This window comes from Camellia sinensis, chromosome 1, assembly GCF_055761805.1.
Source record: "Camellia sinensis isolate YWXY chromosome 1, ASM5576180v1, whole genome shotgun sequence".
Lineage (NCBI taxonomy): Eukaryota > Viridiplantae > Streptophyta > Magnoliopsida > Ericales > Theaceae > Camellia > Camellia sinensis.
Window position 1 is genome coordinate 241181823 of NC_138961.1, and position 23596 is coordinate 241205418.

Here is a 23596-nt window from a genome sequence, read left to right on the forward strand (position 1 = left end):
AACTATCAATAATTCTCAAAGGTGAGTGATTATTAAGTCCAACTCCACCAGTCTACTACATAATGAGCCAACTTCATTATTCCCAACTCAATTTCATGTTTCCATAACATTCCCAAATTTATTATATAAATTAATTCATAACAAAAATTAGGGCTTTCTCCCCTCTTTCTCAACATTGACCAAAAGGTTCAACTATCAACAATAACCTCATTTGAGACCCAAAATACACATATAATGGCCCAAAGAACAAACCCCTCTTAAAACAATTGAAAACCCTAACACCCACATTTACCCAACTTCAACATTATATCAAAGAGACTAAAAGTTTATGTCAAAAACTATAAAAGTGAGTAGTTATCCCTACCTTAAATTCGGAGCTCAAAGGAGGTGGTGAAGAAAATCGAAAGTGCTCCAAATCCCAAGATTTTCAGATTGATAGGTAGCCCAAGCCAAGCTCTACACTTCTTGGAAAGGGACAAGGCTAGAAACACACTAGACCTAGATCAAACCTTAGAGAGAAGGTGAAATGTAGTGAGAGAAGCTCTCAAAATAGGTTTTTGAAAAGTAAGAGAGAGTGTGAGAGTTGAAGAAGTGATCTAAAATGACCCAGCTGCCAATTGATATACGTATGACCCGCTCGAGCGAAGAATAGGACGCTCGAGCGTCAAACACAAAAACTGGACCCGCTCGAGCGCCAAGACACAACTACAAAACTCCATCCGCTCAAGCGCAAAGGAACACCCGCTCGAGCGTAGATTACACTCTTCCAGTACTTTTACAGACATCGAACATCCGCTCGAGCGCAACGATACCTGCTCGAGCGTAAAGAAATCCGTTCGAGTGTGAAAAACACATCTGCAGTATTTTTGCAGACGGACAAACTGCTGAAGGTATGCAAACTCCGCTCGAGCACAAGAAGACCCGCTCGAGCGGATCACTAAAAATCTGGGCAACAAGAGTTGGGACAAAAGCTCAACTAACCTGTTTGAAACACGCCCAAGACAATTCTAAACTCAAATACGGAGTTAAAGGACGAAAATAAAATACAGACAACAACAATTATCAACGGAACCGAGTCCGGAATACAGTAAACATGAGAGGGAAAACCGAGATCGCTATAGGTCAAGCCCGTGTGGTGATTTTTGGATCCAATGGGTCAAGCCCATTTTGGCCATAACCTCCCTCTCTACAGAACTTGGGCACCCCTTGGGGCACACCCCAAGGTCCAATCCCATGCCTTATAAACCCACTAAAAACTTCCCACCAAATCAATGTGGGACAAGCCATTTTCCAACCTTAAGGAATTTCCACCAAAACTCCATTTCCATGGAGCTCATTTTGGCTTCAATTTCCCATTCACCCGATAATGGTTTTGAGTAACCAAATATACCACGTGAATCACAACGCGGCATAGAATGCGTTACCACTTAGACCCGCCAAAATAGACGCACGGGTCCCACCTAAATAATAGACAAAAGTTAGGAAAAAATTCTGTTTTTACCTTGAATTTTTCAACCATTTCTAACAAATTGTTATACAGTAGGGATTAGTTTTAGGTGTGAAAGTCTTTTATGGAAAAACTTGAATGTTTGATTATGATGCTTGCATTTAGACACGACCCTGTGCATTGAGGTACATGAAATATTATTGGCCATTCAGATCTGCCAACTCTAAGGTTGTATTTTTCTATCCTGATCTAATCATGGTCGATTCTCATTATTGAATCTATTGATAACCTGACTAGTAAATCTATTTGTCCAAAAAAAAAAGGTGCAAAAATTTATTGAGAATTTGATTATGTGGGCTATCATTTTTAATAAAAAGGCACTTCTATGATGAAGGAGTTGATGTGGACTATCTTGTACATTATTTGTAGCCGTCCGTTCATCTCGAACACATAGCCCAACTACCGCCTTAAGGCATGGACAACACATAGCCCATCCAACACCTAGAAGTATTGTCCGCTTTGGCCTAAGCATGATAGCTGGCAAGCCGCACGGATTTATTCCATTGATTTTCCAAGGGCGTCTCCACAATGGAAGTGTCCAATGCTATCTTATAAGTCTATTCTAAATATTATCTACAATCGATGTGGGATGGCAACACATATTTCAAACAAGATAATTAAGAATATTATCCCCAATCGTGTGGGGTGGCAACCCATATATTTGAAACAAATGACATAATAACAAATATATAGCTTGGACATGAACTTTAAATACATCATATTAATATTTTTCCAAACTGGTGTCGTTCAATGGTCAATTTTATTGAATTATTTTAGAAAATTTGAAGTTATTTTCAAATTTTCAAAACTTTAATTTATATTTCTTTATTTATCTTGATGAAACTTTGTCCCACGTAAAAAAGAAAGGATAAAAATAAGGTATTAATAAATGAAGTTTTCAAAGTAATTTTTAAATCAAAGAGGCTTGATGATTTAAACCAAAACAACATTTCGACGGTGGAGGTATTGCTAATCAGGAGTGATAAAAAAAAATTATTAAAAAATCTACGTCAATAAATTTTTAATTTAACTTCACAAATGGTTGATATATATATATATATATATATATATTTTTAATAAACTTAAATAATTTGACAGGTATAGACTGTTAGTTTTTAAAATTTTAATCATATAATATAATCTTATAAATAGAAATCTCGACATGATCGATCAATTATTTAGAGCTTGTTTGGCATGAGGGTTTTTGATGAAAATAGTCAAAATGTCAAAACATCCAATCACATCACTTTCTTTACTTTTTACACATATTTTCTTAAAACATAAAAAAATCAATTAAAATAATCAACTCCCAAATAACCCCTAATATCTTTTTTCACCTCTCCATTTATTTATATTAATCGTAACTAATAGATTAAAATTTTACAATACATATGGCACGTTTGTTTGTTTGGTGAGTGCTACATATGAACTTAATATTCATTTCATCAACTTTTTTCTATTATAATTTGAACTCACAAAATGATTCCAGAGGTGTGAACCAAAATGATAAGCAAATAAGTCTCAAAAATTAAATTTATATATCATTCAATACTCAAGATCCAAGAATAATTAAAACAAAAAATAAAAAAAATTTCCAAACGGGCCTTACGAAGTTGAAATAGAGACGTAATATAATTTGTTTTTATCAATTTAAATTAGAATGGTTCACGACACTACAACTATAATAAAACTACACAATTCAAAGGATTTGTAAATTCATACCAACTCAACTCGAGTCAATGCCCGAACCCACAAACAAATTAAGAATATTATGTAACAGATACCCAAAAAAATAATATATAAATAAATTCAATTTGATTCTACTCGTTACAAATATATTATTAACATCACAGTTATAAGAAGTATGCTATACAATGGTATTATTAAATTTTCAAAAATATCCCATGGCTTTTACTCAACTACCTTACTATAGAGGCTAACAAATTGTGTGCATGACATTAGTAAGGCTAATCAACTAGCCACACAAGATCTTATGTCCCTATTTTTCCCTCCACATATTTCAAATTATTTATTTGTCATACGATAAGTTTGACCGTATAAAAAGAAATGATTTGAGACAATGGGTCAAGCCCATTTTGCCCAATGGGTCAAGCTCGTGTGGTGATTTTTGGATCCAATGGGTCAAGCCCATTTTGCCCATAACCTTCCTCTCTATAAAACTTGGGCACCCCTTGGGGCACACCCCAAGGTCCAATTCCATGCCTTATAAACCCACTCAAAACTTCCCACCAAATCAATGTGGGACAAGCCATTTTCCGACCTTAAGGAATTTCCACCAAAACTCCATTTCCATGGAGCTCACTTTGGCTTCAATTTCCCATTCACCCGATAATGGTTTTGAGCAACCAAATATACCACGTGAATCACAACGCGGCATAGAACGCGTTACCACTTAGACCAGCCAAAATAGACCCACGGGTCCCACCTAAATAATAGACTAAGATTAGGAAAAAAAACTGTTTTTACCCAAAATTTTTCAACCATTTCCAACAAATTGTTATACAGTAGGGATTAGTTTTAGGTGTGAAAGTATTTTATGAAAAAACTTGAATGTTTGATTATGATGCTTGCATTTAGACACGACCCTGTGCATTGAGGTACATGAAATATTATTGGCCATTCAGATTTGCCAGCTCTAAGGTTGTGTTTTTCTATCCCGATCTAATCATGGTCGATTCTCATTATTGAATCTATTGATAACCTGACTAGTAAATTTATTTGTCAAAAAAAAAAGGGTGAAAAAATTTATTGAGAATTTGATTATCTGGGCTGTCTTTTTTAATAAAAAGGCGCTTTAGCTTCAATTTCCCATTCATCCGATAATGGTTTTGAGCAACCAAATATACCACGTGAATCACAACGCGGCATAGAACGCGTTACCACTTAGACCCACCAAAATAGACGCACGGGTCCCACCTAAATAATAGACTAAGATTAGGAAAAAAATCTGTTTTTACCCAAAACTTTTCAACCATTTCCAACAAATTGTTATACAGTAGGGATTAGTTTTAGGTGTGAAAGTATTTTATGGAAAAACTTGAATGTTTGATTATGATGCTTGCATTTAGACACGACCCTGTGCATTGAGGTACATGAAATATTATTGGCCATTCAGATTTGCCAGCTCTAAGGTTGTGTTTTTCTATCCCGATCTAATCATGGTTGATTCTCATTATTGAATCTATTGATAACCTGACTAGTAAATCTATTTGTCCAAAAAAAAAAGGGTGAAAAAATTTATTGAGAATTTGATTATGTGGGCTGTCTTTTTTAATAAAAGGCGCTTCTATGATGACGGAGGTATTGTGGACTATCTTGTACATTATTTGTAGTCGTCTGTTCATGTCGAACACATAACCCAACTACTACCTTGAGGCATAGACAACACATTGCCCAGCCAACACCTAGAAGTATTGTCCACTTTGGCCTAAGCATGGTAGCTGGCAAGCCGCACAGATTTATTCCTTTGATTTTCCAAGGACGCCTCCACAATGGAAGTGTCCAATGCTATCTTATAAGTCTATTCTAAATATTATCTACAATCAATGTGGGATGGCAACACATATTTGAAACAAGATAATTGAGAATATTATCCGCAATCGATATGGGATGGCAACCCATATATTTGAAACAAATGATATAATAACAAATATATAGCTTGGACATGAACTTTGAATACATCATATTAATATTTTTCCAAACGGGTGTCGTTCAATGGTCAATTTTATTGAATTATTTTAGCAAAATTTGAAGTTATTTTCAAATTTTCAAAACTTTAATTTATATTTCTTTATTTATCTTGGTGAAACTTTGTCCCACGTAAAAAAGAAAGGATAAAAATAATGTATTAATAAATGAAGTTTTCAAAGTAATTTTTAAATCAAAGAGGCTTGATGATTTAAACCAAAAAAGCATTTCGACGGTGGAGGTATTGCTAATCAAGAGTGATAAAAAAAAATTATTACAAAAATCTACGTCAATAAATTTTTATTTTAACTTCACAAATGGTTGATATATATATATATATATATATATTTTTTTTTTAATAAACTAAAATAATTTGATAGGTATGGACTGTTAGTTTTTAAAATTTTAATCATATAATATAATCTTATGAAATCAAATAGAAATCTCGACATGATCGATCAAAATTCTAATATTTAGAGCTTGTTTGGCATGAAGGTTTTGATGAATATAGTCAAAATGTCAAAACATCCAATCACATCACTTTCTTTATTTTTTACACATCTTGTCTTAAAACATAAAAAAATAATTAAAATAATCAATTCCCAAATAACCCCTAATATCTTTTTTCACCTCTCCATTTATTTATATTAATCGTAACTAATAGATTAAAATTTTACAATACATATGGCACGTTTGTTTGTTTGGTGAGTGCTACATATGAACTTAATATTCATTTCATCAACTTTTTTCTATTATAATTTGAACTCACAAAATGATTACAGAGGTGTGAACCAAAATGATAAGCAAATAAGTCTCAAAAATTAAGGCTCCGTTTGGAAAAGCATCTCAAAATATGGTTCCATCCATTGATTTGAGTATATTGTTTGTTTGGAGCTTTCAAATCATAATTCTACACCCATTTCTCAAAACTCAATTTAAAACATAATTATTACTTTTCAAAACTCATAACCAAACACATAATTCAAAAACTTTTTTCAAAACTCAATTCAAATCAATATTTTAATTTTTTAAATATTTTAAATATTTAAATATTTTTAAAGTATTTTAATTTTGTTAAGATTTTAAATATTTAAATATGTTATGCTTTTTTTAATTTTTAATTTTTTTGAATATTTTTAAATATTTTAATTTCAAAATATTACGATTCTGATTTTTTAAATTTTCAAATATTTTATAAAAATAAATTCAAACCCTATTTTATAAAAATATTTTTAAATATTTTAATTTTTTTATTATGTATTTGGTTACGATTTGGGTGTAGAATTGTGAAAGTAGTATGAAGTTTCAAGTCATGCGTTTAGTTATGAGTTTTAAAAATAATTTCTTATTTGAATTTTGTTTTATGTGTTTGGTTACGATTTGAGTGTAGAGTTATTTTTAAATTTAAAATATTAACATTTTAAATTATTTAAATTTTTTGAATATTTAAATTATTTAAATTTTTACGATTTAAATTTTTTGAATATTTATTTTAATTTTTTACTTATTAAATTTTTTAGATTATTTAAATTATTTATATATTTATGATTTAAATTTTTTGAATATTTATTTTGGAAAAAATTTATTTCCTTTGTAGTATTTTCAATTAAAAAATTGATTAATGTTTTTTTCTGTTAATAATAATTTTTTTTAATTGAATTTTAAAAAGAGTATGGTTATTAGTGTTGATCAGAATTTTCAGTAGTGTGAAAGTAGTATGTTTTGTTATGAGTTATAATAACTTGAATTAAGTTTTGAAAACTCTTCCTAAAACTCATAACCAAACAAATTTTCTTACTTCACATGTCAAATCAAACTTTCAAAACTCAATTCCACACTCAATTCAACACTCTATTCAAAAACCATAATCAAATAAATTTTCTACACTCAAATCATAATTCCACAACTCACAAACTTAAAATACAACTCATACTTTCAAATCATATTTACAAAACTCTACCAAACGCAATCGTCATTTTTGCACATTACTTCAAATTATGAAGGGTTTATGAGTATATTTATAAATCTAAGAGAGGTAATGTGTTACCTTGTTAAACCATGAGTAAAGTGTAATTAATCCTATTTTTCCATACTCTTTCCATGCTAAAATAATAATCATTTTTAGGGAATCTAACTTTTTTTTAGTAATACAATTATTGAATTTTAAAAACATTAATTTTCCAAAATTACCATTTGTTATTATATATATATATTTTTTTTGAAGAATATCAATGGTCATAATTATATTTTTTTCTGTTATTAATGAATTTAAAAAGAATGACAAAATAGAAAATTTATATTATTTTAGTTGTTGATTTTTGAAAATGGATTAATATTTTAGAACAGAGGGAGTACATTTCTTCTAAGTCCCAGTTTAGATCCGTACCGATAATTCAAATCGTCTATCTTATTAATTTTGTAATAAAGATCATTCATATAAAAAATGAGTTTCATCGAAAAATTATAAATTTAAGAAAAAATTATATTTTGTTTGATAAAATGAACGACAAATGTGATTGTAAACTTAAATAATTTATTTTATAAAATAAAATATTTTTCGTTCTTGTATTTATAATTTTACGATGAAACTCATTTTTTGTATGGATGACTTTTATTACGAAATTTACAAAATAGATGGTTCAGATCATCGGTGTGAATTTGAATTTATGGAAAGATGAAGGTATGGAGGGGAGTCTATCCCAATCGTTTTACCTACGAGAAATTATTCAATGATCTTGAGTCACAGTAATGTATTATTTCAAGTGTGTTGTAATTGGTAAAAATAAAATAAAATTTACTAGTTTATATTAAATAATTAAGCAATAACAAAAGCTATGGGCCTATTTTGACAACACGATTAAAAAGTTAATTTTTTAGTTTTTCTAGATTACATCATCTCTCTATTTTTTTTTCATATTTAATTTTTTTTTTTTAAATCAATTTTTAACCTACTTTCCAAAATAGGCCATTGTGATTTGTGATTGGTCAAAAATATATTTGCAGGGTTTATTACACTTTCTACTCTTAAATTATCACCAAATTATCTACTTAATTCTTGAACTATAGATTGAGTCTACAAACAATCCCTAAAATATATAAACTAAAATTTATTTAGTCCCTAAACTATCGATTGAATCTATAGTCTTAAATATTTAATTCAAACATATTTAGTTCCTGAAATGATCACAAAAATAAAATATAATTCCATAAGTATTACAAATTAGTAAAAGACCCTACCAATTTAAGATTTTATTTATGAAAAATATTTAAATTTTTATTTTGTCTTTCAAAATCTTTTTCCCACTATTTGTTTAAATAAGTATCAGAGTCTGATTTCTCAGTCCTGTCAATAAAATTATATGAGTATTACACATACTGAAAGAGTAAAATTAAATAATTTAAATAATAACACTTTGTTACAAATTATAATAAAATAAAAATAATACATTAATTAAGTTATAAAAAGAATTTATTTGAAAAACTTACGAACAATTAATAAGAAATTAAAAACAAAGCCCGGTATAATAATAGATAAAGGCAAATAAATAGTCACTATAGAAGATAAGTAAGAAAATACTATAGATATTACCCTTACACTTATAAAACAAAAAATTACTAGAAGAATTGACGCCTACTTTTCATAGACAATATAAAATTTTAAGATTTTTTTTTAAAATAAAATTTTAATTAGATAAGATATTTTACTAATTTACAATATTTATGAATTTATATTTTATTTTTATAATACTTTCAAAAACTAAATAAGTTTAAATTAAATGTTTTAAAAACCTAATAAATTCAATCAATAATAAAACTACATCGACGCAATTGATAATTCAAAAATTAAATAAATAATTTGATAATAATTGAAATGCGTAACCCTATATTTACGTGCTCCTCAATCAGGAAATAATTTTTCTAACTTAACCCCGTCTACTATAATGACGTCCGTGTGGGTTCACCCCATAAATTATTTTAGACTTTTTAATTTTTAATTTTTTTTATTATAATAATAATCTCAAATAAAATTGCTACTAAAGATATTATTAATTTTGAGATACACTATCTCATAATTAAACCTACACATCCACTAGATCATGAATTAGGGTTTATGAGAGTACCCACCCCAATCACCACTCATCCATCTTACTCAAATCTCACTTTCAAAACCTACCCATCCTCAAAACTTTGAAAACCTTTTGGCGGCAATATTCTTACGGTAACAATGACAACCATTTGATTACCTACATTAAACAGTCAAAATATGAAAATTTCTTAATACATTAAACTGCCAAAATTGTTAACGCTTGCAGAAATTTTTATTTTTTCAAGTTCGGAAATACAGGTCCGAACATTACTTATTTGTTCGGAGAAGAAATAAGTAATGTTCGGGGAATGCAAATCCGAACATAAAAATTTCTTAACATTATTGAACGGTCATAATTGTTAAAGCTTGTAGAAGTTTTCATTTTTTCAAGTTCGAGAATATAGGCTCGAACATTACTTATTTGTTCATGAACTCATTCTCGAACATAGATTATTTGTTCGGGAATACAGGTCCAAACATGAAAAATTGTTAACACTTTCAACGGTTAAAATTCTTAACACTTGTAGGAATTTTATATTTTCAAGTGTGGTAGTTTCAGTTTTGAAGAAGCAATGAGAGAGAGGGAGAGAGAGAGAAAGCATGCCAAGTGTGACAATGATTAAACCGGCAAAGACGGTATTCTTCTTCTTTATCGTGAGTTTTGAAAAGGATGAGAGTCTTCTTCTTAATAGGTTTTGTTAAGATTTTTTGGAATGAATGTTTTTTTTGGGTGTGGGGATATGCATTTAATGGGTGAAATGTTTAAGGATAATTTTAGTATTATTTATAGGGAGGGAAATTTTTTTTAAACAAATTTCAAAATTTATAAGTGGGGAACCAAAAAATAAAGGGTTCAAAATAATACATGAGTATATCCTTCCGTTTGACAGTCCTGCCCTCCCTTTCTATACCTAAATACAACAAAGGCAGGCAGTTTTTAAGTTATTTTTTATTTATTTTTTTTTTTATAAAACATACATTAAAATATGTAAATATATATATATATATATATATAAATATTTTAACATTTTATATTCTCTTTTTTATTGACAATATTTAAGACTGTCATTAGAAGACGCATATAATAAAAAGAAAAATCTCCACCTTTTAAGTAACTCAAGTCTAATAATATTTATATTTAAATTATTCACATTTTAAATTTAAAAAGTAAATAATTTAAATTTAAATATTATCAGATTATTTTTTTCTGTTAAAAAAAAAATCTAATATTTGTTTTCTCTTGGATTGGCTATTTGCCTTGATGGCTACGTGAAATTTAAATTTTTTACATCAATGACAAATTTGTCCACTCAAAACAAGATTTTCATGCAAGTATTTGGTTACTTAGTGAGCATAATGGTGAGACTTTGAATATTTTTATTATCTTCTCATAGTTAATCCTAAAGCAAACGAAAACAAGAAACTAAATCAAGTAGTTATATAATTTTTTTTATACAAAATAATATAGTTATGTGTGATACTTTCATTTGAAGCTCAATCTTAATTTCGTGCAAATTTCACTACAAACTTTAACTTTCTTCCAGACAACAAAATTTAATTTCCTCAGCAGAACTCTCTTTTTTGTGTGCGAGTGTGAAAACATCATACACATTAATGAATATATTGCTTATTTGGGAAACAAGTTTAAGAAATGTACAAAAAAAATAAAAATAAAATGATATAACAATAATGTTATGATGACTAGATTTGAATATCAAAGTCAGAAATAATCTAATATGTCACAAATACACATGTTTAATGGGTCTCGCATCTCATTTCTTGTACCTGAGAAATGAAAAATGAAGTCCGTTCTTCTTTTGTAGAAGGATCATTAATGTTTGGATGGCTCAAAATACTAAAGGCCCATTTCTCACACCATAGTTTGAAAGTCTCGGATTCTAGTAGAAGGTTTTGAAATCTCATGAAAAATGCAAGGACCTACTATAAGGCAAATTAAATCTACCACTAGGTTAAATCCTATTCAAAATTAGTAAATGCTCACCAAATATATAATCAAAAAATACTATATCACCAAAAAATTATACAGTATTTACTTCCAGATTATGCCATTAGCAAACCCGTAAATTATATTTATAATCACGAATCTAGTGTTTTTACGTGAAACTATCACAATAAGCCACATCATTCTAGATAATATTCTACTACAATTTTTCTGTTTCAGTTTATATAGCTCTACTCTTTATAAACTGTATAAGAACCCAACACATGCATGTGAATTGCAACTAACCTCAAACTGCATGAACATGAAGACATTTCTGTTCATCATCTTTCTTCACCTCCTTATTTCAACTGTTGTGCTTTGGGCACCAATAGGTGGTTCTTACCATCACTTTCAGTGGGTGCAGACTTGGCCCAACACATTCTGCTTGAATCCTAGTGTGAGATGCAAGAGACCTGTGCCTCAGTACTTCACCTTGCATGGCCTGTGGGCCTGCAGACAGTAATGGGATAACTCTGCAGAGATGCAATAGTAGGAATGTCTCTTCCACTGTATGTCTCTAGCTCTCATGTGCTTAATTTCTCTCTCCTTTTCTTCTTACCAGTGCGACCTAGAAATTTCTTAGACTTCAGGTGCCAGAACACTATTTTGTATCATACATCCAAAAAACTACAGGACCTAAGTGAAATTCTTAAGAGTTTGGAGGGGCCATGTAAAATGTCTTAGGCTTTGGGAGAGCCAAATTAACTATTTTGTATCATAAATACCAAAAAATCTATAAGATTTAAAGAGGAACTTTTAGAATGTGTCCGCCGTTGCTCCCTCCCTACTCCACTCTCTTTGCTTTTGTAATCACCATGAGATCCTATGTCTCCAAAATTTATATCACGTTGTCTCAATGGTACTCTTAACTGCACAAATGTACACTTAACCACATGATTATGTCTCAAGATTTTCATCACATCATGCAAATAAAAGTGTATTGGAAACATAAAGGTACCGTTTGGTAGAGTTTTAGAATTATGATTTGAGAATAGAGTTGTATTTTGAATTTTTGAGTTTTAAAATTATGATTTGAGTGTGGAAAATTTGTTTGGTTATGAGTTTTGAAAACAGTTTTGAATTGAATTTGAAATTTTTGATGTGACATATGATATTTGATTTAAAAACTTACAACTCATGACCAAACACACAGTCCAAAATTCTATACAAAGCTCATAAAAAATTTTAAAAAATTCCGAAAATATTTTTTATTTAAAATATAAAAATAACAGGTGCCAAAAAAAAAAACGAACATTGTTCCGGTCAACCGGCCGGACGTCCAAGAGGATGATTGGGTAGACATGTTTTCAACAGTGGATGTGGAATCAATTTTTGAAAACTCTCACCAAACAATACACTCAAACCAAGGGGTGGAATTAAATTTACAAAGCTCTACCAAACAAAGCCAGATTTTGGAGACAAAGGATCCTTGACCTCCCTAAATTTACTTTTTGATTGTTATTCAAGCTACCAATTTTTTGACGAATAGAAAAGAACAAAGGAAAATGACGAGGAATGAAGAAAAAAACTAGATTTGAAAAAGAGAGAGAAACTGTATAGGTATTTAGATTTACTACTTTGGATTAACAGTTCCATGCTTATGGAAGGGCCAAAGGTTTACCAGGCGCTCAAGCACCGCTGCACTTTTGGAGAAGTAGCCGGAGAATCCCTGTGGGATTGATGGTGGCGGAAAGTCTTCTGCTGGCATGGCAAATGGCCGAACCATCTTCTCCATCTTCTCTAACGTCAGATATGACCCTACTTCCTGCAGCCTTTCTGGACCCATTATTGGCAGTGTGTGCTCTTGATGCAATGAAGAAGCTTCACTGCTGTTCTTCTGCAAAATAAATGGAAAAGCAGAGTATAGTTCATGAAACAACCCAAAATCAATTTCTCCTTGACGTAAACTTTGTGGATGCACTCTCACCTTGATTGGCTGAAACCTTGATTTTCCATTATAAACATGAAAACACTGCCCCTTTTTAGTTGCAGGAATGTCCTATTTCATGAATTTTTCTAATTTGAATTAACTAGTTCAAGATCTGTGATTTTCTAAATGAATTAATTAATATTTGCGTAGCCATAGAACAAAACACATTTTGAATCTCGCAGTTTTCGATAAAGTAACTTGATGTTTTAAAAGAGATGATGAAATAAAATTTCATAAAGAAAGTAAACTGTGTAGACTCTTAAAGCCAAACTTGTACAATTGTCTAATTTGTACATGGGTTAGTCGCAAAATGGTCCAATTCACATTTTTTGAAAAATCAACTGGGCCCCTTAGGTTTGTCATCGAAGTGAATGCCAGTATTTATCAGGAGAAATTACTAAACATCATGATGGCTTAACACAATTTGGGTACACTAGACCTCCTAAACATAAGAAGTTTCCTACTCTCGGTCTGTTTAAAAAGCTCTTTCAAAATTCACCCAATGAAGGAGTTGGTCTGTTTGCTACCAGGGTACATTTCATGGTGACAAACAAACATGGTCCATCGTTCACTTCCTATTATTAAGTAATCTTTTAATTACATAGGAGTATTAATTCATTGAAGATACATTACCTCTAACGGAGACAAATCTGCACCTCGGCTAAAAGTCATCTCCATGCGGAACCTTTGTGGGTCTTCTAAAGCTACCTGCAATTCAATTTGAGAAACTCACTGGTCCGCAAAATACAGTATAATGAAAATTTAACTATTAACAAAAGAATCTTTCAGTTTTCAATTAAATAAATTCTGAAGTCCACGAGGATGAGAATTCAATCATACAAGCAAAACCTACCATCACCTACTCCACCTACTACACCTACCACCACCTACTACCACCTACTACACACCTACCACTACCACCTACTACCACCTACTCCACTACATCTCCTATATAAGGAGCCCCTCACCATTTGTAATATATAACATATATCAATCAATAATAATACATACAATTTATTCTCTCTTTCTCTATACATTATTTCTTACATGGTATCAGAGCTGGTTTAAAACCTAGTATTTTCGCTTTCCCGGCGGGCGGCAACCTCACCTTAGCCGCCCGCCGGACCTCAACCTAGTCCGCTAGAATTTTCTACACATCCCTTGAAATTTCTTCGAGTCCACCACCTTCACGCCCAACTCCTTCGAGTCGCAGTCCTTGTCTCACCAAGCTCACACCAGAGTAGAGAAACCTAGCGACTCCACCATCACCGACATCTATACGAGGATCTCCAGCTCCCAATGGGTCATCAGATGACAAACCTTCAACTTTTTCATGAAAATCTTTTCCTTCACCTGCTGGAGCTATCTGATTCTCTCCTTGCAGATCGTCTACAGGATTCGTTTCTTGATCAGAGTTTTCTGCAGACTCAACTGCTGTGTTCTCTTCTTCTCCATCAGCACAATATAGCAACATGTAGCACTGTACAAATCATGGTCACCGAATATCTTTTGCTAAGCATACCTTTTTGCCCTGAAGTGTTGCTGTTGCCCATCTCGAGCTTGATCACAGAGCTTCTTCACCTCCGCCTCCGGCAGTGGCTTGCACTCCAACTGCTCGATCTGCCGGTCCAGATCCGATTAAGAGGCCATCGTCAAAGGATATGATGATCACGGCTTTCCGGCGCGTAGCGGCCTTGGAGGAGGATTACGGCCTTGTTTGGTTTCAGAAACTTCACCATTTTAGCCTTCCTTCGAGCTCTCTCTCTCTCATTTCTTTTTGATTGGATCTAAAAATTTCTTATCAGCCGTTGGAGGTAGACAGCTACGGGCAGCATCTTCTCTCGGGCTCTCTGGTTCTCTCTATCTCGCATGAGCTGCACTATCTTCTCTCTCTAGGGGGAGTCCAGACTGTGTGGCTGGGTTTGGTGATGGCTATGTGAAATCAATCCTCATAAACACACACACCCATCACCCACAGAAAAGCAGAGCTGCCCACGTGATCCCCCTAACCAATGCACTTTAATCTTTTTCCCATGCCATTCATACCATATAATTTTGCACACCAAACCATATTTTATTCCTCTTAGGGATCAACCCCGATCACCATTTTACAAAAAAAAAAAAAAAAAAAAAAACAACAACAACAACAACAACAAAAACAAAAACAAAAACAAAAACCAAACACAACACCCAAAGATTTGTTTTCTTTTCTGCAGACGGCCACCCACCGACCTCACTTCTTCGCCTATTCCGCCGGTCTTTTCTTCTTGCCTCCGTCCTGGGCGGCCCTTGCCGGTGTTGTCTCCGTGTTTCCCACGCCACCGAGCACGTTCACTCCACCCTGCTCCCCCACTACAGCATATGGCGGACCTCCAAATCGGAACATCACGGTGGCCTTCCGCTTCAGCTCCTTGTTTTCCGCCTTTAGAACACTTATCTCTGCTCGTGCATTCTTATACATGCGCTGGAGCAGAGCCAGCTGGGCGTTTAACTGCTGCACCTCATTTGTCCTACTTTGAAGCCGGTGCGACAAGTTTGTGACCGCCGTCATGGTCTCCACACATGACTTCAATGTATACTGATTGGCCTCAATATCCGTTTACACCGCCATTTTTTGCTCCACCGACCGCATCAGAAAGTTCAACGGAGCAAAACCAGAGGCGCTTGGTTGAGGTTCACTGGCCACCGCACCAGTTATCTCTCTTGTTGACTCGTTGAGGTCGGGAAAGAGAGTGAGCAGACCACGGGACGAAGAGGCCATATTCTGGGTAGCTGAACGGGAAGACGAGGCCATTTTCTGGGCAACAGAGTGTTCCAGAATCTCTTTCTCAGAAACGGAAGAGTTTTTTCAAAGGATTTTCGCAGGTTTTTTGTCTCAGCCTCTGCCTTCGCCTCAGCCTCCGTCTTGGTTAAATAGCCAAGGCAGACACGCGCATCGCGCGCCACTTGACGCCAGACGACAAAACGGGCGCGCAAGCCAATGTGGTGACGCACCTCGCCATCATGTCCGGCACACCTTTTTATGACTTGGGCTCGCCTTTTGATGGCACGTCTTTTTATGGATTGGGCACGCCTTTTGATGGCACGCCTTTTGAAAGATTGGGCACACCTTTTGAGGGTGCAACTTTTTAGGGGTCCGACAAGACTCTGTAAACTGTCCCGACATTGATTCCGGTTAGCTCCTTCATGGGTCCGACAAGACTCTGTAAACTGTCCCGACATTGATTCCGATTAGCTCCTTCATGGGTCCGACAAGACTCTGTAAACTGTCTCGACATTGATTCCGGTTAGTTTCTACAAGGGTCCAGCAAGACTCCGTAAACTGTCACAACAACTGCCACAACATTGTCTGCTACAACGGTCCGACATGACCCCATAAACTGTCTTCTACATCGGTCCAACACGAGCCAATGTCTTCTACATCGGTCTGCCATAACCATACAGTCTTCTACAACGGTCTGACACGACCATACAGTGTCTCCTATCTATTTTTTATTTTTCAGATTATTTTCTTGTTTTGTTACTCTCTCCAAACTCAAGTTGGTTAGTTCCTATCCCCCTTGAGTTTGCGGGGGGCTGTTAAAACCTACCATCACCTACTCCACCTACTACACCTACCACCACCTACTACCACCTACTACACACCTACCACTACCACCTACTACCACCTACTCCACTACATCTCCTATATAAGGAGCCCCTCACCATTTGTAATATATAACATATATCAATCAATAATAATACATACAATTTATTCTCTCTTTCTCTATACATTATTTCTTACAGGTTCTGACAGTTTTTAAGCTCTACGCAAGGTTGTAACTGCAGCCAGTAATATAATTAGGCAGGACTCAGGTTCCATGTAAAGGTCTCAGTGGGATCAATTTAATTCTTTTGCATCGTTTAGACTGCTCTCAGCATATTTGGATGAGAAGCATTTCTTTAACCGTGAAGCAAACTACCACAAGGGCTCGAAGTCCGCCCCTCAATGGATTAATAGCTATCTTACAAATCAAACCCCGTTGGAGAGATGAGCCACCTAACTTGAAGGCCATGCAAAGAATTCACCCCAAGCACTTAGACAAAATGTAGATCAGATGCTAATATTGTGCAAATAGGTAAACCTGTCCTGTTTTAATTCCCCCAAAAAATAAAAAATAATTCCCTAGAAGGATGATAATAATGGGGGGCCAAATATAAAAAGGGTCCCTTGTTAATGAATCTACTCAATGAAACTATATACAAGAAAAAAGTTGTACAATAAAATCCTACCAGCATAAATGCAGTTAAATTAATGCATTAGAAATTGCAGCAAGGCAAACTTCATGTCAGAGAAGATTGTTTCCAAATGGACCCCAACTCTAAAAGCAAAAGGTTTTGGTAGAGAAATATTCAGTGTGTTTGGTTATAGTTTTTTGAATTCAGTTTTCTGGAAATTGAGTTTTTTGTTTTTCGTATTATTTTGTTTTTAGTGAATATTTTTAAAATTTTAAGCAATTGTTTTACTTTTTTAGATGCACCTTACTTAGATATATCTAAATAGTAAAATATTAATATTTAAAAAAAATTATGAAAAAATATTTTTAAAAATTAATAAATACACAAAAATACGAAAAATGTACTGAATTTTCGTAATTTTTTTATTTATATTTTTGGTATTTAGTAAATTTTGTAAAGATTTTTTTCACAAATATTATACTTTTTAAGTGTAGTTATGTTAAATGTGGCTAAAAATTAAAAAAAAAATTGCTTGAAATATTAAAAACATTCAGTGAAAACAAAAAAATACGAAAAACGAAAAAGTAAAATTTTTTGAAAAAGTGATTTCTGAAAACTGAAACCAAACAGAGTTAATACTATTAAAGTGTGCTTTTCTGGTAGGGAAATATTACTGTTAATGAATGTGTGGATTCGAGGTTGAGGCAGAGAAAGGCGGAGATTATGTGCAAACTAGATATTGAGAAGGCATATGACAATGTTAGCTGAGAGTTTCTGTTAGAATAGGAAATTATATTCACATATTCTAATTTATTTTTATTCCCTGATTTATGTAATGGGCTGTAATGAGATGGCCCGTAATTCATGCCTTGTGACACTCTTGTAATTATTCTTTATTCTTAATATAAAAGGGGATAAAGTCTCACTCATTCCCTATCTCTTTCTCTTCTCTAAAACTTTCATGGTATCAGAGCCACAAACCTAAACCCATACACCACCACAAAGCCACCCATCCATTTTGTGTAGACGGAACAACGGCCCTAGCCCAGTCGGCCACTGCCACAAGGCTTCTTAACCTCGTCCCACTCTACCGAAGGCTGCCGAGGGCTTTCCCAACCTAGTTAGCCACTGCCGACAGGCTACCTAGCCTAGTCGGCCACTGGTGTAGGCCGCCCAAGCCTTGCCAACTGCCACTGGCAGTCCCTCTGCCCAGCCGACAGCCCCTATGCCTGTTTTTGGTTTTATCCGACACCCTCTGCTGTGTTGACCCTCTGTTTTTTGACCCTTTGCTGTCTATCGGTTTCTTTCTGATGTGTTGACCAAGTTAAATACAAGCCTCATTTCCTTTTTCTTCTTTTCTTCCAAAAAAAAAAAAAAAAGGGTTCATATTGGATTCTTAATTCCTTATACATCCATAGTGACTGTTGTGCTTGTTCTTTTACTCTTATCTTCCGAGTTTGTGATTGGCATTGTGTTTGATGAGTAATTAGTAGAGTCTCCATGGCAGATTTGACTAGTGACTCTACTACCTCTCAGCACTCTCAGGGTGAGAGTTCTATAATTCCTTCTACTATGACTGATAACCTCAACCTTGGCCTTAAAATCACCACCTCTCCATTCAATGGTCAGAATTACCTAACATGGTTGCAGAGTCTGACTATTTTCTTGAAGATCAGAGGGAAGATAGGATATGTTGATGGGAGGGTACAGGCACCCAGTATCACAGACCTTGGTATGACCAGTGGGAGATCACTAACTCTCTGATAATGGGCTGGTTGATTCATTCTATTGTACTGGAGATTGACGAGGGCTACTTGTCTATGGACATTGCTTAGAATATTTAGGAGGCCATAGCTATTACTTACTCCAGGAAGGGGAACTTCTCCCAAACTTTCAAGTTACAACGCTCCATTGAACGGTCAGTACAAGGTGAGATGACTATCCTCTAATATTTTACCTTCCTTAGCAATGGGTGGAAAAGACTTGATCACCTACAAATTACAAGCCTGTATGTTCCATTGATTCTGTTGGTTACCGGAAGTTTGTGGAGCAAGAGCGGGTCTTCAAGTTCGTGGAAGGCCTGAATGTGGAGTATGATCCCGTTCGGAGCAGAGTTCTAGGCATGGACGTGCTTCTTTCTCTCCAGGAAGCTTTTGCTTATGTGCAGAATGAGGAGAGTCGATGCTCGGCTATGCTTCCTCCTGCCACTACTGAGGTTTCTACACCCCTAGAGATGGCGAACGTGTCCCTCATGGTTCTCGTCCTTCCTCTGAGAAAGATCATCTTTTCTATGAGTATTGCCATAGACCTCAACACACAAGAGACTTGTTGGAAGCTGCATGGGACTCCTTCTGGTGGCCGAAAAGACCGTCCTAGTACTCGAGGGGGTAGGTCTGGTCAGTCTAGAGGCCAAAGGGCCAATGCTCGGGCACATCTTTCAAACACGGTTAAGCCACCATCTTCATCTCCAGTTGTCTCACCTGCTGCTGATGTTTCGGGATTATTTGTCTCAAATTTTGAGATTGCTCTTCACCACTTGCTAGACCGTCAAGCCTCTACTTCCATCACTAGTGCATCCACTTCTTCCTTTGCCAATTCAGGTAACTTAGCTTCCTCCTCCTGTCCATTACTATCTTATACGACTGTGCCATGGATCATTGATTCTGGTGCTTCAGATCATGTGTCTGGTTCCTCTCATTTGTTCTCAGAGTATAACCACTCCTTAGGTAAGGAAAAAGTGCGTATCGCTGATGGTACTATTTCGTTTGTGTCAGGGAAAAGTTTAATTCATGCCACCTCTTCCCTTCTTTTATCCTCTATCCTCCATGTTCCCAATTTTAGCATTAAATCTTTTATCTTTGAGTCGTATTACTCGTGATTTGAATTGTCGTGTGACATTTTTTCTTGATCATTGTCTTTTTCAGGACCTTATCACGAGAAAGAGGATTGATAGTGGTAGAGAGGAACATAGTCTCTACATTCTGGATCAAACAGACAAGCTGGCTCATTCATCTATTCAGTTATCATCCACCAAGGAAGACCTTTGGCTTTGGCATCGTCATTTATGACATCTCTCTTTTTTACTACTAAAGCATTTATTTCCTTCTGTTTTTGAGAAAAATAACGTGTCTGATTTTCAGTATGAGTCTTGTCAACTTGGAAAATAACACAAAGCTTCTTTTGCTCCTTCTATTAATAAAAGTTGAGTTCCATTTTCTTTGATTCATTCTGATGTATGGGGCCCCTCACATTTTGTGTCTTTAAAGGGTCAAAAATGGTTTATTACTTTCATAGATGACTGTTCTAGAACCACTTGGGTATATCTGATGAAAGATAAGAGTGAGGTGTTTTTTGTCTTTCAAAACTTTCATAAAATGGTTTGCACTCAATTTGGTGCGGTCGTCCAAATTTTGCGTTCTGATAATGGGAGGAAATATATTGACTTTGGTCTTGCCCGTTATTTCACAACTCATGGCATTGTTCATCAAACTTCATGCACTAATACCCCTAACCAAAATGGTGTTGCCAAATGAAAAAATCGTCATCTCATTGATGTGGCCCGTTGTTTATCCTTTGAAACGTGTGTTCCTCGTTCTTATTAGGGGGAAGCGGTTCTCACTGCCGCTTATTTGATTAATTGTCTTCCCACTCAAGTCCTTTAAAAACAAACTCCACTTCAAGTTCTATTCGGGTTGGGTTTTTCATTCCACCTAAGACCTTTGGTTGTGTTTGTTTTGTCCATAATCATTCACCCCACTGTGGTAAATTGGATTCTCAGTCTCTTAAGCTTGTTTTTTTGGGTTACTCTGCCACTCAAAAGGGTTATAAGTGTTATCATCCTCCCACTACCAAATGGTTTGTCTCCAGGGATGTTACCTTCTTTGAGTCTCAATCTTACTTTCTCACCTCTCCAGTGTCACAGTCATCTCTTCAGGGGGAGCCTTGGTGTAAAGAGATTCCTGTTCCACTACCACCAGTGGTTGAACAAATAGAGAATGATGAGCCTGCAGTTGTTGTGGAAAAGGAAGCCGGCAAAGTTTATGTCCGGGACAAGGATAGACAGAAAGTCACCCGGGATGCAAGAGACTACTTTCCCTCCTCTACTGCCAACTTCTTCTCCTGATGAGTGTCCAGAGTCATCCCCCTCTCCTGAAAGTCCGAGTAATTCTGATCGCAATGCTCTTACTCCTGAGTTTTCAAATCTTGATGTTCCCATTGCTAATAGGAAGGGGGTTAGGTCATGCACTTAGCATCCTATTACTAATCATGTCTCTTATTCTAATTTGTCTCCCTCATATAAAGCCTTTCTGTCTAAGATTTCTTCTATGAGTCTGCCTAACAATTTTCAAGATGCTCTCTCTATTCCAGAATGGAAACATGCCATAATGGAGGAGATGAGAGCTCTCAGCAAGAATGGCACTTGGGAGTTAGTGAAGTTACCCAGAGGCAAAAATCTAGTTGGGTGTAAGTGGGTGTACACTGTAAAACACAAAACAGATGGTTCCATAAAACGGTAGAAAGCAAGACTGGTTGCTAAGGGCTTCACTCTGACTTATGGGGTAGATTACCAGGATACATTTGCACCGGTTGCTAAGATGAACTCTGTAAGAATACTACTCTCTCTTGCAGCAAATTTGGATTGGCCACTTTATCAATTTGATGAGAAGAATGCCTTCCTTCATGGAAACCTAGAAAAAGAGGTCTATATGGATATTCTTCCTGGTTTTGAGGATGCTAAGTCTAAAGGTAAAGTGTGCAAGCTCCGAAAGTCACTTTATGGGCTAAAGTAGTCTCTTAAGGCTTGGTTTGAAAAGTTTGCTCAAGCTATGCCAACATAAAAGTTCAAGCAAAGTCAAGGTGATCACACCTTATTTGTGAAACACTTCTCATATGGTAAGACCACAGCTCTTATTGTTTAAGTTGATGATATTGTTCTGACAGGGAATGATGTTGAGGAGATCTCTCGGTTGAAGGAATACTTAGCCAAGGAGTTTGAAATCAAAGACTTGGGTAATTTGAAGTATTTCTTGGGCATTAAAGTAGCTCGGTTCAAGGATGGCATCTTCATATGTTAGAGGAAGTATGTACTGGACTTGCTACAGGAAACTGGGATGCTTGGAGGTAGACCATGTGATACACCTCTAGAACTGGGCTAGAAACTAAGTGAGGATCAACGGAGAGAGCCAGTGGACAGGGGGAGATACCAACAACTAGTGGGTAAGCTCATATACTTATCTCATTCACGTCCAGACATTACCATTGCCGTGAGTATAGTTAGCCAGTTTATGCATACTCCTAGAACTTTCTACTTAGAGGCAGTTATGAGAATCCTAAGGTACTTGAAGTCTTCTCCCGAAAAGGGTCTCTATTTCTCAAAACATGGACATCTCAGTATAGAGGCATTTACTGATGCAGATTGGGCTGGATCAGTCACTGACAGACGATCAACTTCTGGGTATTGCACATTTGTTGAAGGCAACCTTGTCACATGGCGAAGTAAGAAACATAATATGGTTGGTCGATCTAGTGCTGAGGCAGAATTCAGGACTATGGCTCAGGGTGTATGTGTGTTGCTATGGATTAGACTATTGTTAGGAGATTTGGGGATTCATTAGATCGATTCCATGAGATTGTATTGTGACAACAAGGCGGCGATCAACATAGCTCATAATCCAGTTCAACATGACAGAACCAAGCATGTAGAGATTGATAGGCACTTCATCAAGGAAAAGCTCACTAGTAGCACCATATGTACTCTATTTGTGAAAACTAGGGACCAACTAGCAAATGTTCTCACCAAAGGAATAGGGAGCAAATTGTTGCATAACATTCTCAACAAATTGGGCTTGAGAGATATCTTCGCACCAGCTTGAGGGAGAGTGTTAAAATAGGAAATTATATTCACATATTCTTATTTATTTTTATTCCTTGATTGGTGTAATGGGCTGTAATGAGTTGGCCCGTAATTCATGCCTTATAGCACTCCTGTAATTACGCTTTATTCTTAATATAAAAGAGGATGAGGTCTCATTCATTTCCTATCTCTTTCTCTTCTCAAAAACTTTCAGTTTCTGTTGTATATACTGGAGATGATGGGTTTTGGGGCTAGATGGAGGCCGTGGATACATTTTGAATATCTATTGT

The 23596-nt window shown here is 35.0% G+C and overlaps 1 protein-coding gene across 11 annotated transcripts in view; it reads right to left on the reverse strand.

The window, feature by feature from the left end:
* Positions 1–11371: 11371 nt before the first annotated feature.
* Positions 11372–23596, reverse strand: part of LOC114267951 (inositol hexakisphosphate and diphosphoinositol-pentakisphosphate kinase VIP2-like) — a 67807-nt gene continuing 55582 nt past the window's right edge. For 8 of the 11 annotated variants that reach the window (XM_082924800.1, XM_082924823.1, XM_082924842.1 and 5 more), the window contains 3 exons: positions 13868–13942; positions 12926–13141; positions 11372–12173 (listed from right to left, as the gene is read on the reverse strand). In XM_082924800.1, the coding sequence (XP_082780926.1) occupies positions 12006–12173; positions 12926–13141; positions 13868–13942 (459 nt within the window). In that variant the 3' untranslated portion in view covers positions 11372–12005. Of the gene's footprint in view, positions 12174–12487; positions 13142–13867; positions 13943–23596 lie in introns of those variants that run through there. The other 3 variants (XM_082924815.1, XM_082924807.1, XM_082924802.1) reach the window with 3 other exon arrangements.